The 16,563-nt window shown below is 37.6% G+C and overlaps 1 protein-coding gene across 1 annotated transcript in view; it reads left to right on the top strand.

The window, feature by feature from the left end:
- LOC132559146 (calcium-dependent secretion activator 1-like) overlaps nt 1-16,563 on the top strand; it is a 95,540-nt gene that overhangs the window by 32,221 nt on the left and 46,756 nt on the right. The window contains exon 3 of the mRNA XM_060223756.1: nt 6,222-6,379. Coding sequence (XP_060079739.1) covers nt 6,222-6,379 — 158 coding nt within the window. The remainder of the gene's footprint in view (nt 1-6,221; nt 6,380-16,563) is intronic.

Here is a 16,563-nt window from a genome sequence, read left to right as displayed (position 1 = left end):
GAGCACCACAGGATGGAGAGAATGTTGCACCTCTCCATCCAAGTTCTGTCATACATAGACTTCCTGACAATTTGTCTATACAGGGTATCCGATTTGCCTGAGTGTCGGTTATCCGAGACAGAACAGCCGACATACAGGACACGGCAGCCTTGCAGGTTCTCTGCTTGTCAATGCCGTGTTGGCTAGGCAGTTTTCAGTTCTGAAATTCCGCCCAGTCCAGTAACCCTACCGTTTCCGCTTGTTGAATGCCCCCTTCTAGGGCTCTACCCTGTTCAGGGGAGCTCTTCCTTGGGTTCAGAAGGATATGAAGGAGGACTCGGTCGCCTCAGCACTTCTGGTGAAGAGGTTTCAGGCTGAGAAGGCCAGTGCCTCGCAGGGGTCAGTGCCTCCTAAGAAGAAGGCGAAGTCTTCGGCTGCTCAGTTTTCTGCACAGCCCAAGTCCCAACCTCACTTCAACGGCAACAAGGGGAAGGGTAGGAAGGGTAAGAAACCTCCTGGGGGCAAGAAGAAGGGTTCCTGACTATTTCTGCTTCTTGGCCGCGAAAGGCGAAGGGTATGGCCGGGTGGACGGTGGTTCTCCTTTCCCGGGCTCATGTCCTTCTGCAGGCTCAGGCTCCGGGTGGGCAGACGATTCTCTGGTCTGGCAGGGGCTCGATCTGCCCCATCCGGAACTCCCTGTGGGCGGACGTCTCTCTGCTTTCCTTTCCTAGTGGCAGGATATTACAGAGGACGCTTGGGCTTTTGTCGGTGGTCAGGGAGGGTCTAGGTATTCCCCTTCTTCAGGATTCGTCCCTCACCTCCTGGCCGTTTTTGTTTCTTTCCTCCTCCCGGGGATTCAGAAAGGGCACGGGTGCTCCAGGAGGAAGTAGGGACCATGCTGCCAAGGCAGAGATGCCCTTGGGGCTCACGACAGCTCCTTTGGTGTTCACCAAGTTGCTGCTGGTGTTTCCTTCACTCCTGCAGAATAGACGTCCACATCTATTCTCGACTCCCTCATGCCTCTTTTGGTGTGGGAATCGTTAGTGAAGGACACTCGTCTGGTCCTGAAACTCTTGCTCAGAGTCGGCTTCATTCCTTCCAGAGAGAAGTCAGAGGTTCCTTCATATTAGGACTTCTTCTTCCTGGGGAACCATTTTGACATGGTTCGGGGCTTAGCCCTTCCACCTCTGGAGAAGTTTGAGAAGGTCAGGGCTCTGGCTCTGACTTTCATCACTTGGTCACTTGTCCAGGTACATTGGTTCCTCAGTTTTCTGGGGTATCTCAACTCCTTGGCATATGTGGTCCCCCTAGGGAGGATTCACATCGGACCTCTCCAGATGTTCCTCCTGTCTGACTGGGTTCCGTCATCCAGGAGGCCTGGATCCCGCTTACCCAGTCGGTCAGGGAGTTCTCTTGCTGGTGGACCATTCAGGAGAACGTTTTCCACGGGGTACCTCTGACCAAGCCTATCCCCTCTATGATCCTGTTCATGGACGCGTTCATGACAGGAATGTGAGCTTACCTCGATGGGGGAGTGGTCTGGCGAATAACTCTCGGAGCACATCAGTGTACTCGAGATGACACTGTTCATTTGGCTCTGCAGTCCTTTAGGGGTATCCTGCAGTCCAAAGTGTGGCTACCGACAACAGTTGTCGCGTATCTGGAGAGACAGGGGCCACCAGGTCTCATGTCCTGTGTGCCCTCTCCATCCACATCCATCTTCTCTGCCAGGACATGCAGTTGACCATAGCGGTCAAGCATCTTTCTGGCAGGCTGAGTGTGTTGGTGGCCACTCTCCAGGCGCCACCAGCCGGTGTTGACGGAATGGCAGCTGTGTCCCTTGATTTTCAAGGGGAATTGTCAGGCGTGGGACAGACCTATTATAGACCTGTTTGCCACTTCCCTGAACAACCAGCTGCTAACCTTCGTCTCCCCGGTCCCAGACCGTAAGGCGTGGGCTGTGGACGCCCTTTCTCTGGAATAGGAAGGGACGTATGCATATGCATTCCCTCCCTTCAACCTGGTGGGCAGGGTTCTACAGAAGTTCTGGGAGCATCACTGCTCCTTACTTCTGAGAGCCCCTCTGTGGCCGAGGCAAGCTTGGTTTCAGGAGCTCTTGTTGTTTCTGGTGGAGGAGCCCTTGGCTCTCCCCACCAGACCGAATCTCCTTCGCCAGCCTTGGCCCAGAACGACACACTCTTGACCAGAGATCCTCCACCTTCACGCGCTGAGGCTATCTCTGGAAGCCACGCCAAGGCAGGCTTTTCTCAAGAGGTGTCCGATTGCATTGAGCAATCAATCAGGGCTTCCTCTTCTGCCGTCTACCAGTCACGTTGGATGATCTTCTGTGATTGGTGTGTCGGCAAGGAAGCTTATTCATTCGAAGCCTCTGCATTTGATTGCGGAATTCCTAATCTCTCTGTTTAGGTACCGCTATCTGCCACCTGGCACTATTGCTGGCTATCGTACAGCTATTGCCAGAGTTCTTGCTTGTTATGGCAGGAAGGAGATCGGTTAGTCCTCCTCTCTTTCTGCCCTAATCAGAGGCTTTGCTATGAATAGAGTTGTTTTTAGCGAAGAATCAGGTTCCGGGGTTCTCGCACGATCCCATCAGGATCCTGGCTGTGACTAGCTCGGAGGAGCGAGATAGGTTGCTTTGTCCTTGTCGGGCTCTTAGGTTTTATCTTGATAAAACCAGGGGGGGGCGGGGCTCTCGATCCCGTCTGTTTTGCCCATTAAACAGGGGCAACGAGATATCTCCTCCCAGTCGGTTTCCAGGTGGGTTTGCCAGGTGATTTAGTATGCTTACGAGCATTTTGATGATCTGGCTCGGGCGAGAGTGAAAGCGCGGTCTCACGAGGTCAGGGCCCTTGCTTCATCCTGGGCCCTTCTCTCAATGAGTCCTCCTTTCAGGAGGTCATGTCTGCAGTATTCTGGCAGGGCAGGGATACCTTAACAGATTTTTATCTGTGATCCCTAGCTTCCCACTCAGAAGGCCTGTATCATTGGGACCTTTGGTGGTGGCATAGTCAGTGGCTGGGCCTCCTCGTTAGCCCCGGGCCATGTCTTTCCGTACGGCGGCATGTGGGTACACCTGCTCTTTCACAGAGAGGTCCCTTCCTTCACTTTAGCACTCTGTTCTCCCTCCCTACTACTTTGGTTGTGCTGAAGGGGCTGCCTGGCTTCTAGTCACCACTACGGTAAGACGAATTCGCATACTAAAGTTATGGTAATTATTACTGAAATGAAATTGAGGTTTTTTAATGTAAAACCAATTTTCATGATGTAATACTTACCATAACTTTATGGAGTCCCACCCTATCCTCCCCTCTTCCTTATCTGCCTGGCTGCCCCTCTGTGGGGTTTATGCCATAAAGGTTATTAGAGGAAGGGAGATCACTCTGCGTTCCTGTCGTGATGGCTCATGGATCGTAGGGAGGGCGGGATTGTTTTTCTTTTGAATCTTTTGTTGTTGGGATACAAAGATGGGTGTAGGTACTGTATTTGCATACTAAAGTTATGGTAAGTATTACATCATGAAAATTGGTTTTACATTAAAAAACCTCAAGTTTCATTAAGTTTTATTAATTCTGTTTCCAAATTTGTCAAAACTTTCAACGGGTAATCTTCTTGACAAAATTACTTTTAAGTGTAGATCATCCACATGATGACCGGCATTTGACATTATTGTAGGACAGTGTATATCATTGAAAAAATCAATAAAGGAATAAATAGGTCTGTGAATAATTAATGTTATAATATTAATTAAGTGGTAGAACGGTAACTAATATTTTGAAGGTATAATATAGATATTTTTGTGAAATGCACCCAAGAGTTTTGTCAGTGAAGTATATATGTTATATGTGGATATCGTTTTCACAAACAAGTGACATGTTAATTACTACATGATCTCAAAGGGAAATGATAAACAGCAAAATCCTGTACAGTGAAAGTTTGATTCCAATATGCTTTACACTATTGATATAATGTAAATGAGTGACGATATTCATGTCACAATTGTGTTTTACACTGTAATACAAAATATTGGTTTAAATACACAACAGTTAGAGGCTTGTCATGCAATAGGGAGTGCTTATTGATATAAGAATTCATAACAAAAATGAGACGGTATGTTAATTATGTGGAAAAAAATAATTCTTATTTGTTCAACTCTGTGGGATTGAAAAGGTGTGAATACCAACATTCTGTTTAATAAATTGAATTCATACAAGAGTGAGGGAGAAAATTGACCACTGTTCATGCATGATTGCTCACCATCGCCCACAACAGGCTGGTGGTCACAGATGGCTCAGGTGATATGGAGACAGATGGCTATTATCTGTGTGACAATCTATAAATATACTGCAGAGTTGTATCGCTTTACATAGGTGTAACTTTTTTCATGATTTTTATTACTATTATTTCATTTGTATTTCTGAATAATTCAAAAATATTAATACATATATATTAGTTTTTAGTCAATTTGCTACTTGATACAAGAACCATTCAGAATAAACTCCTTTTCATAGGCTGTAGGACATTATAGTACATGAAGCAGTTCCTTACAGATATCAGTGTACCTCTAGAACAGTGGAAAAGACTTGACCATGGCTGACACCGTAGGATCGTGTTGGGCATAAAACAAATCTGTATGATATTACTTCGACTATGAAAACATTTTGCATGTGTTTTATAGTCTAGGAGATCAAATGTCAAACGGGGTGATATGATCAGAACCATGTACTAGTGTTTAAACTCTTGTCATGTGATGCCTTAATACTGACAAAAATCTTGGTTTCCGTCTAGACATCTATGTAATTACATGTCTACGAAGCAGAGTTATTCCCCCTGCTACACATCATTGTCGTCATATCCTAGACAGACCTCCTCAGATTGTAGGCTATGAGAATCTCTTCACAGACGACAGAACAGCTTTTAGTTTCCTTACTGTCTGATGTTAATATTACATAAGGGGACGATTGATAGACAAACAGATAGAAAGTGTACATTACATGCGAACATTTTGGGGAACATTCAGTTTTGAATCCTGACATGAAGGGTATTTGTATGGTATACTGGGTATGCTTTTGTCATCGGCTTCATGGTAATGTTCGTAAAATCTTATCTGATATCAATGAGAAAAGAAACCTTCATGCTTCCTGACATTGATATTGGTGCCAATTCTACTTTTGAATATTACATAACACCCACTTGGTGTACCAGCCACAGAGATGATATAGGAAGATTTTGAGATGAAACATTTTACAATGCAATTTACATTAACACCTTATTAATAAAGATTCTAATTGACAACAATATCCCAACTTAGAGTGGCAATTTTTAACCAGATTACACCTAGCATGAAGGTTTTTTTTTAGCTCAGCTGTCATCTAGCTGTCATAACAAAGTTTGCGAAAAGAAATGACCTTGACCCATATTCAAGACCACAGGGGTTGGATTTGTTGAAAAATTGAAACAACATTTTCTGACTGATGATAGCATGCAGAAGCGTGGTATTTGGCCAACAGGTTCCTAGGGTAAATTCTGATAATGTTTGTGAAAAGAAATACTTTGACCCTTATTCAAGGTCACAGAGGTCAAATTTGATAAAACTTTAAAACAACTTAATCTGACCAATCAAAATGCACAGAAGTGTGGTATTTGGTGTATAGGTTACTAGGATGAAGCCCAACAAAGTTTCGGAAAAGAAATGACTTTGTACCATATTGAAAGTCACAGGTATCAAATTTGTTGAAATCTGTAAAAGACTATGGTAAACCATAACAGATTTCCAGAAAAAAAACAGGTTGCATTCACCTATAATCCAAGTCCTAAGTGTCACTGTTTAGAGTTGAATGTTATAAGCTATTTGTTGTGGAAATTGGTTTAAATTGATTGTATATGCCTACTTTGAATGCTAATGTGTTAACGTATTTGTGATAAACACTGATTATAGTTTTGATGAACATAGAATACCAGATGGACGATGCAAGCCCATTGAGCCTTTTGATTTATCCTCGTGCAGTGCTGTATCAAGTATAATGAAATGATCATGTATAAGATTTGCAAATGAAAATGTTTTGACAGACTGCTTAATGTTGAAAAGACAAAGACAGGATGTATAGCAACATTATTACAGTATGAAAGAACTGTTAGAAAGTCATTGTGATAGACACGCAGACTAGAGATCCACTGGTGAAACTTCAAACAGGACCCATTATTTTCCCATTTTTTGCCTACAGTTGAGGAAGCACCCAAAGTTTGTGGTGAAGGAGATGGAGAGTATGTACGTTGACGAGCTGAAGTCTGCCATCAATCTGCTCATGGCCAATCTAGAGAGCCTGCCAGTCAGCAAGGGCAGCACTGACTCCCGCCTACAGAAGCTTAAACGCTACAACAGGTAAAGTCATGCTTGTCGTAAGAGGCTATACAGATAGCTAGCTAGCTTGACTCGCACATTTAACTACATAGTGAAATTTATGAGTAAAAACAATCTGTCCATGTGGTTCCTGCCCCTTACATTAAATCTCATTGCTGTGTTGTGGTGTTGGTTGTAGTAACTCTGTGTTGTTATCAGCATTCTAAGCACATTATTGTCCAAGCAAATGATTTAACATGAGAACAAAGATTTTAAAATTAGAGAGTTTTGAATGAGATAAAATGAAAGAGACAAAAAAATAAAAGTTTTACAGGAATGTACCATTGCAATCTATTTCTAATGCAGTTCAGTTATTCTGAGCTCCTATACTGTTACTGTATGATTCAGATATGTGCAGCGTCTGTTCAATGTGACCTTTCTTTGAATAATTAAGATTTTCAATCCTGTAAGAGTTAGTTTTTTTTTTACTCACCTGGCCCAAAAGGCTAAGTGAGCTTATGCCAGGGTGTGTCATACGTCGTCGGTACGGCATCAATTTTTCCTTTTAAATGACTTCTTTTCAATAAACAGCAGACCAATTGTCATGGTATTTTGCTGAAGGATGCCTGGAATAAAGCCAGACAAAGTTTGCGAAAAGAAATTACCTTGTCCCTATTAAAGGTCACGGGATTCAGATTTGTTAAAGCTTTAAAAGAGCTTCTTCTGTCTAACAAAAGGTGCAGAAGCATGGTATTTGGCAGAGTTCATTTGTGGAAAGAAATGAAATGAGATATAATCACAATGTTCAATTGATAGTATCTGACCTTGCCTGATATGAAGTTCATGCAGATTTGATCTTGACCCTATTTAAGGTCACAGGTTGGTTACAGACCTGCCAATCTCATTGAAAAAACAGGTGATTGATTACAGGTCTATTGGGCCCATTGTGTTGTCTAGCAAGCGTCTTTCTGATTGGTAAGCTTTGCCAAGTAATATCTGATGATACATTGGTCATTATGATAGAACTCTGTTCTGCTGCTGTAATCACAACCCTGTTAATACAATACTAAAACATGGCCTAAAGGAACTGATGAGACGTCTTTCTTCATAACATTCCAGGGCAAAGTTTATGTTGTTTTCAGGATGGGTATTGATACTTCAGTCACTGGATGGAAATTTTTCTTTCTGTGATATGACTGGATAATGTGTAACTTTGAATAGATTCCAAGATGATTTTTGCACATCTTTTACAAATATATATATCATCAGTGTAAGATAAACTGTTGTTTTTTATGAGAGCAGACTTTTCCAACCAGTTATCATTCTTTTTAAAGAACGTGACTGATTGATTAATGATTAGTGAAAAGTATATTTTAGTGGTAACAATTTGAAAATGTAATATTAATAAAACATCATACTAGAGTGACTTTGGCCAACAATGATTAAGGAATATTGTAGACTTACTTTCTGAGATTATCAACACATATTATTGATAAATGTTTTTCACAGGGACTTGTGTATGATAATAATTCAGATTATAGTTGTTACAACAGTGACTCGTTGATTTCAGATATTGATGTACAGGTCAGAATTGATAATTGTTTCGCCATTGACTTGTTTTTAGATAAAAGCGTAAGCCCAAGTCGGAATTTATAATTGTTACGACAGTGACTTGTTGATTTCAGATATAGACGTACGTCCTTGCTGTTAGATCTTATGTGTTGTCCTTCTATCTATGGTAAACTATTGTAAGTAAGCAATTGATGTGTCTGCACGCTCCTCTCTGAGTCCTCTCTGTATCCGAGCTAGGGGGCAGCACTGATGGATATTGACCTATGACCTGTTGTTCTGCCTCTAGCTTAGCTGGAGCCTCAGTATGGTCTCCAGTATGGCATTAGAGTCTGTGAAGTATTTATACATGTAGAATATCATAGTGCACAATTCTTCAGGCACTTTTATCAATTTATTACTCGAGAATTTCTTTTATCTATTTGTAAATGGTAGATCAGAAATACTATAACATTTTTTCCTTAAACTTTACTTAAATGCCAAGTATAGATCAGAAAAATATATAAAATGTCATCCTGTGACACCTTTCTGTAAATCTTTATTAATATCAAGAGAAATTTAGAAAGCACTTCTTGGAAGATTGCATTTTGAATCATTAAGAGATATAATATCTTAAAAATCATAGCTGAAATAGAAGAGAAAACTCTCGTATGAATGTGTACAATAAATGATGGGATACCTACCAAACTGTTTTAGGGAGTTTGGAATCATTAAGGCACCATTAATGATATTTCAAAACTTGTACCAGTAAAAAGAAGAGAAAAAATAATGACAAAGTCTCACTTGACTATGTATATAAAAGTTTTCTTCTAGGAAAATAAAAAAACAAAAAAGCTTTTAATTTGTGACAAAACTGAGCTGAGAGGTTTCATATTATGATGTTGAGCTAAAAAAAATTCAGTTATTGTGTCGCCTGCCAAAGGCACCACATAGAGGTATTACTATGTCGGCATCATCTTTGTCTGCACAAAGGTTTTTTTCGCAATTATTTAGTTCACTTTTACCAATCAACGTCAAACTTCATTCAGTTTTTCCTTACCAGAAGTGCTTGCTTGAGATCGCTTTTGAGGTCTGAAGGTCAAAGGTCAAGGTCATTGTTACTATAAATAGGAAATTGTTTTTGTCTTGATGACTTGAGTATGCTTTGGCCAATTAACCGGAAACTTCATACTGTACTTTTTTACCAACAGTGCTTGCTTGGGAATGCTTTTCAAGTCTGAAGGTCAAAGGTCAAGGTCACTGTTACTGAAATAGAAAACTAGATTTTTCGCAATAACTACAGTTAATGTATGCCAATCAACCTCAAACATCATACAGTGCTTCCTTACCAAAAGTGCTTGCTTGGGATGGCTTTTGAGGTTTGAAGGTCAAAAGTCCAGGATAGTGTTACCATCTACAGGAGATTGGTTTTCATGCGATAAGTTTTCTTTTCTTTGGACAATTACTCTTCATGTATTGCTTCCTTACCTAAGGAGCTTGCTTGAGATTGCTTTTCAGGTTTGAATGTCAAAGGTCAAGGCCACTTACTATAAATATAATTTTTTCCCATAAATTTAGCTTACCAGAGATAGTTGCTTTGATTTCTGTTCAGGTCAAAAGTTCAAAGGTCAATTTCATTGTAGCTGTAAAAAGAGTTTGTGGGATTACTTGAGTTTTCTTTGGACAATTAGACTCAAACTTCATACATTGCTTCTTAACGGAAGGGGCTTGTTTGAGAGTGTTTTTCAGTTGGGTTGTCCATGTTCCTGCCATATTTTGTGGAAAATTCTAATTCTGTGTGTAGTTGTAATATATGGATCTATCCTTGGTGTTCAGTTCACTTCAACACTATACATCTAATCTGCAAGTTCACTCTTCACATCTCAAACAACCAGACAACTTATATAAATGGAATAAATACAATGAATATCTATGGCTATTGTTATTACTTCAGATTCTTGTTTTGAAGATTATGATTGCCAAAATTATTATGAATATTTTTGTTATGTTTTTATATAACCATTGAAAAATGTGTTTTCTCTTAAAGGCTATCTGTACTGGCAAGTTTTTTTTTCTTAAGTTGTTTCGAAGAGGATAGATATTTGGTTAATTTTTTTAATTTTGAACTCAAAACTAGGAGTAGAAAGTCAATATTTCAATAAGTGCATGCAGAAAGGTCAAACATGAAAAAAGTATTTGATATATCTCGAGAGTATATTTAGGAAATCTGCACTTGTTTCTGTTAAAGTTAGAAATAACAAATTAGATAAAATCAGCTGATTAATGTCATTGCTTCAGTTATTTTAAAATGTTGATAAAACTGTTCATGTTTTTAGAACTCTTCTGTCTGCTGGAATTCCTTTCCTGTACTTTGTTAAAAAAATTCAGAGATGAAGACTGATCAAACAATTCAGAATCACCAAAGAATTAATTTTACAACTCTGACAATATATTTAAGATATTTTAGCCATATCTATAAAAGATTTGACATATAGATGCTGAAGCTTTTATCAAGCATTCATGATTCAACAGTTATAAACATTAATATGTATACTACAATGATAAATAAATGCAGAAGATGAGAAGGGTGTGCATAATTACATGTATCAGTTTTTAGATGATAGTCGTAGAAATTTAACTTTAATGTTACAAATATCAACAGCATCAATACACACTCTTTTCTTCCTAATTAGAATAAATCATATTTAGATCAAATCTTAATGAAATAAAAGACACTTATCAAAATTGAAATTTGTGGAATTTTTAATCAAGCACATAATGTTATACTGAAGGTGAGTCGTCAGTGAAACTAAAATTTTACCAAACAGAATTAACCTTTTTTTCGCAGATTTTGCAATTTCTGAACGCATATGCATGCACGGGACATCACTGAGTATTCAATATTTTCATGGCTATTATCTATGAAGTTCGAAGGTCAGGGTTCATATTCTGGTCACGGTAAATGTCCAATATATGTATTACTATTTTGTTAGGTGTTGGTTGGTTGATGAAATGCATGAATTGGTTTACATATGAGTTTTATTGAAGGTTTTAGTATTATTAAATTTCAATTTATTTTATAAAGTCATGATTAAGGATAATGAAGATATGAAATAATGTTTGAAATGTTTTCCCTTTTATTTTTTTAATCTTTGAGAAGAAGAAAGATGATTTTCTATCTTGATGTGAAAGTATGATGTTTATTTTAAGATATAAAACTTGCATGCTAGACAAATGTTATCAATGTCTTTTTCTTTTAAAAATGAAATTGTTGGCTCAGAGTCATGACAAGTGCAGTTAAAGTGTTAGTTGTCTGTATTGGGTTTCTGAGGAAGTTAAAAGCTCACACACAATATCGCATGCAGTTTTATGCACTAAAGGCTTTTTTAAAATGAAGATTAGAAACCATTGCGTCTCTCAGCCTTCAATGTTAAAATGTCAAAATACAGATGAGAACAGAGTGTGCTTTTAAAAAAAATAAACTGGAAGATGAAATTCCAGGGTGCCATGCAATATTAAGTCATCACCCTAACATGACGCACACTGCAGCCAAGCCACAGATGGACTGCATTATGGTGTATACAAAGTTTGTGAAACCGGAGATGTACAAGAACGTTCTTTGACAGCCAGATAAATAGACTAGAACTCCCATACAAGTTTGCATTCTGTAATCAGTAGTACATACTGCAATGCTAACTTTAATTTACTTATTATTGCAATACATACTTTACTGAGTATCAGGGCCTTGGTAGCCAACTGATTAAGGCATCTGACTGTCTTTTTCACTCGCCCTCCACCTCTGGGTCGCGAGTTCAGGGTCTATATGGGCAGTTGTCAGGTACTGGCAGCAGGTGAAGGGTTTTACTCCAAGAACTCCAGCTTTCCTCCACCACCCAAACTTGGAACGTCCTTAAATGACAACAGGATGTAAAGCAACAATAAATAAACAATCTTTACTTAGTATTGAAAAAGTCCATCAAATTGTCCATCTTTTCCATCTAAATACAGTAAAGGTCAGTGCAATTGCTTTGTTGTCATTGCAGTCAATGATCACTGAAAGGATATCTTAATTGAAGTCTTCAACAATTAAAGATGGTATCACTTGATATATCATTGTCATTACTATCAGGATTTAAGATGTGATGTTTTTAATAGCTGTGACAGTGTTGTTGCACTAACTTCTAAAGTACTGCATGGAATGTATAGATTTCTTTGTGTTTTTCTAAAATTTACCTTAAACTGGATATCCTCATTTCACACTATGATTGAGTGTGTGAACACTAATTGTGTATAGTGTTACAGCAATAATGTGTGTATTTTAGGGCAAGAAGATAAGGACTGTTCCCAACCTTTTAAGGTAAACTAGGACAGACCTTAGCTCCTTGGGGAAAATCCTTAAAGCATTCAAATGCTCAGACATTCTTTTATTTGATAAAAAATGAAATAATCCCCACCTGTTTTCATTTTGAGTCACCTAGTGTTTGTCAAAATATCACTAGTAATTCAAGTTTGTCAAAGAAATCCACACTACTGTTTGATATTTTAAACCATGATGAGTTCATTGTTAACCTATTGAACAGTTTAAACATTTTCTTCTATCTTAATGCTGTGGAAAAGTTAGCTTCTAAAAGAAAGCTTGATTGATACTAAAAGTGTTCTTAACCTTTCACCCTCTAAAGATTTGTTTCACCGGACACTGTGACGATAATTAACTTTTTCAAGTTTTATATCACAATAAGTTTGCCACAATTGATTTAGTAAATCAGACTACTATGCTATATTATAAATCTTATTTAATAAAATTTTGCAGCATTTAACTACTGTTAAATTGTCTTTATTGTTTGTTAAAGTAAATCACACATGAAAGACAGTTGGTTTATAGTTCTACTGTATTGTCTAGTCCATATCTCTGATATTCAAAACAGGTATAGAATGTGAAATCAATATTTCTGTTCCTGTTTGGCTAAATATTTGTAACAGCTTATTTATGCTGAGTGTTTCTGTGATACCTCCCAATTAAATCATGTACCAGGTTTAACCTCGGCTAAAGTTGAATGATATTGAAACTATTCAAATGAAATTTATCCCTTGACTGCCAGATGTGATAAATGTAATTGGTGATTTGGAACGAAACATTTCAAAGTTTTAAAAAATATATGAAGCCATCACTTCAATATTTTTCAATATATCTTCTCAATTATTCTAATTTTGCTCGGTAACAAGAGAAAAAATCCAATTTTACATGCAATGCTTCTACAGATTTCTTACTACTTCCTGATCATACATATTCTGTTTCTCATTTCTTGTGTGGTAAATGTGAAAACAACAAAATGAAATTTGTATTGATGTTTAAATTGGTGAATGTTTATATGTGGCCTGGTAGTTTTCCATATATGTAGGACTATTAATTCCTCAGGGATATTCAGCCATGTATCCTCCTACATTCAATGCTGCTGGAGACATTCGCCCTCGTCACAAATACCAGACATCATAATTGTACGAACTAAATGTCACTAAAATCCTGTCTTTTACTGTTTCTAAATTTATCCCAATAATAACATTAGATTGAGAACATGCAGCATGTATTTTTAAAAAAGAATAAGAATGTTATGGTTTTAATTTGTCAAAAAGTAAATTCTTTCACTTGTTTGTCACATAAAACTTTCAGTTTCAACAGACGTGTTATTCCCCATTGCATAGGAAGAATTAGATTGTACTTGACTGAAGTGAATCTTGTATGGTCATTATAACCCCCATTTAGCAATGTTTGTCAATCCCAATGCATCCTGTCCTGGTTTTTTTCTTCTCATAATTTTGTGAATATTTACAAGGTACTTGTAAACAAAACATCAGTGTTTACACAAATTCTGTGTAAAGACTGAATAACTGGATTAATCTTTCTCAAATTTCATATGTAGATTCCCCTTTGTCACTAGTTTTGCTATTTTGATTTTAGGACTGATCAGAAAGCAAAATGGCTGACAGATGGCCATCTTGGATTATGACATTGAAAGTTTGTTATTGCTATTTTATGAGAAACACTGGATGGATCATGCTCAGATAATATATATACATTCCCTTAGGCCCATAGTTGTGTCTGTATAATTTTGGGAGCGATCAAGAAAAGTAAAATGGCTGACCAGAAACCATCTTGGATTTGAGTATTAAAGATAATGATAGCTATTTCTTATGAAATTTTCAAATTTCTTATGATTAAGATCAAGAACAGAAGAAAGAATAGAAAAGACGGTGGGAGAATCCAACTTTCAAAGAACAAATAAAGACCAGACAATGGTGGGCACCAATATTGTTCTGAAAACTCCTATCTAGCTATAGCTTCTAAATTAAAATTGTTCTATTAATTGGTTACCGTTTATTTCAATGGTATCTATCTTCCTGCACATGGTTCCCATTTTTCTGTAGTTGCAACTATAAAAATAATGTCTTTAACAATGCAACATGTACTTAAGCATTGAACTGCTTGCAGTTGGCATCCATGAGCCTATAAATGCCAACTGGACAAAGGCTCATTCCATTAAGTTGCCTTTCTCTAGTTGGCAAGCATAATCAAATGAATGCCAGTGAATGCCAAATGAAAGCAGTTTAATACATATCTTTACTTATTTCTTATGCTATCCAATTTAATAAAAAAAAAAAAAAAAAAAGTTTTTCAATGGGATTCAAATTTCCTGAACACATGTTGGCAGTAATGATCGCTAACAATTTCATAATAACAGAGATATATTGTGTCAATTTCAGTTGTTGGTAAATGTTTCAGTATCGAAAAATGTGGAAGACCATGGCTAATGCACAGTTCCCCAATTATTGTATTAAACAAGGACAGACACAACAGGGCAATCTCTAGTATCATTACATGACTATATCATCACATTTACTCAAATTCACATGAAAATGAGTCAGATGGTGGTGATTGTTTCCTGAGTAACGTAATTGAATGCCATTTAATGAAGAGACCTAATTAGATATGAGAGTTAAATAGCTTTGTAGTCGACATTCATTTGTAGTTTACTTTACAAAATCAATAACACATTATTCCTGCTAGTATTAATACAATCATGTACCTGGTTAACAAACTCTTTTATCTAACAAACTTCATATTGAAGTTTAATTGCATCTAAATTGTTGAAAGAGAGCAGCTTTTTAATAGCTTGTCAGTTGACTGAGAGTTGGGCTGTGAGGGCCAAGTGGTTAAGATGTGTGACACTTTATCACAAGTCCTCCACCTCTGGATCATGGGTTTGAGACCTACGCTGGGCAGTTGAAAGGTACTGGCTGCAAGTCGGTGGTTTTTCTCCAGGAACTCAGACTTTCCTCCACCACTCAAACCTGGCACATCCACAAATGACCTCGGCTGTTGATAAGATGTAAAGCACAAAAAAAAACAAAAAAAAATTGAAATGGGATTAAAGAATAAAATTGAAGTGTTGCTATCAGAACGCTTCCAAAATGTCTACCGAGATGAAATTACTTTGTGTTCATGATATCTCTGAGGAAGTACAGATAATTTAGTCTCCACCTTGCTTAGAAATTAATGTGAATATTCATTGATATATAAAGTATACATGGTATGTTACCAGTAAACTGATTTTTAAAGTTTAACACACCTGCACCTAAACTTTGTGATTCTGATCGACAGAAAAGGCAACCCACTTACCTGAGGATGTTGAATTCATAAATTTTATAACACTGGTGTGATATGTATGACCAGTTTATCAAATTATACTTAAACTTCATACAATATAATGATATCTTTCAATAGTAATGATTTGTGGTCCTCCGTGTGAATCTACAAGGGACGACATATCATGGTTCTCCTAAACTCATGTGGCCATTTGGCAGCCAGTTATTTTCTAATCACTTGATTGGAACCTCAGCATTATTAGTTAATGATTTCCTGACTAATTAGCTTTGTAGGCAATACAAGAACAAAACTAGTTTACGTTGTCTAACTCATCTATGCAATAATAGCCTTTTATAGTGTTGTGTCCCAGCACAGCATTTTTTGCATGTTGCCTGTCTACCTGCTTCCAAGCACTGAATAAGGAGCAATAAATGTCATACACAAATGGCAGATCGGATGGAGAGGTAAATACACAAACACATTACTCTGATGTCAGGAGCGAGATTCTAAATGGACAACCATCGGCTGGAAATAGATCAGATGGTGTGTTGTTTTCCACAGTCAGCAGTAACGCAATTATCAGGCAGGTTCTTCTGTTTCAGCACACTGTGCAATGTGATTTAAACTTCCAGAGATGTTTCTTAAATACGCTTTCTGTCTTGTAGCTGAATCAATTGTGGAAGAATCGAATCACTTAAACCACATTATGTGTTCCTTGTGTTATTGTTTGGGCTATTCTATCTGGTATTGATAAGACCTAGGTATTCTTTAATAGGAAGATATTTGTTACCGTCCTTGGCACAGCATTATATAGATATTTTGCTTTATGAATTTTGAGAATGATGATCAGAAAACAAAGTTCTTTAAAAATGCAGTGAGACTTAATTCCCCAAACCAATCTTTCTCAAAGCCAATTCAGTCTTAATTCCGACTTACATTTATCCCTTTTGATCGAAGATAATGAAACTTTTATCCCTTTTGATTGAAGATAATGAACTAATTTTCTGGCACAACATTTTAAATTCACCCCAAATTA

The sequence above is a fragment of the Ylistrum balloti genome, unplaced genomic scaffold (genome assembly GCF_031769215.1).
Source record: "Ylistrum balloti isolate Yb309-2 unplaced genomic scaffold, AGI_CSIRO_Ybal_v1 Utg370868, whole genome shotgun sequence".
Classification (NCBI taxonomy): Eukaryota; Metazoa; Mollusca; class Bivalvia; order Pectinida; family Pectinidae; genus Ylistrum; species Ylistrum balloti.
This window is presented reverse-complemented; position numbering and strand designations above follow the sequence as displayed.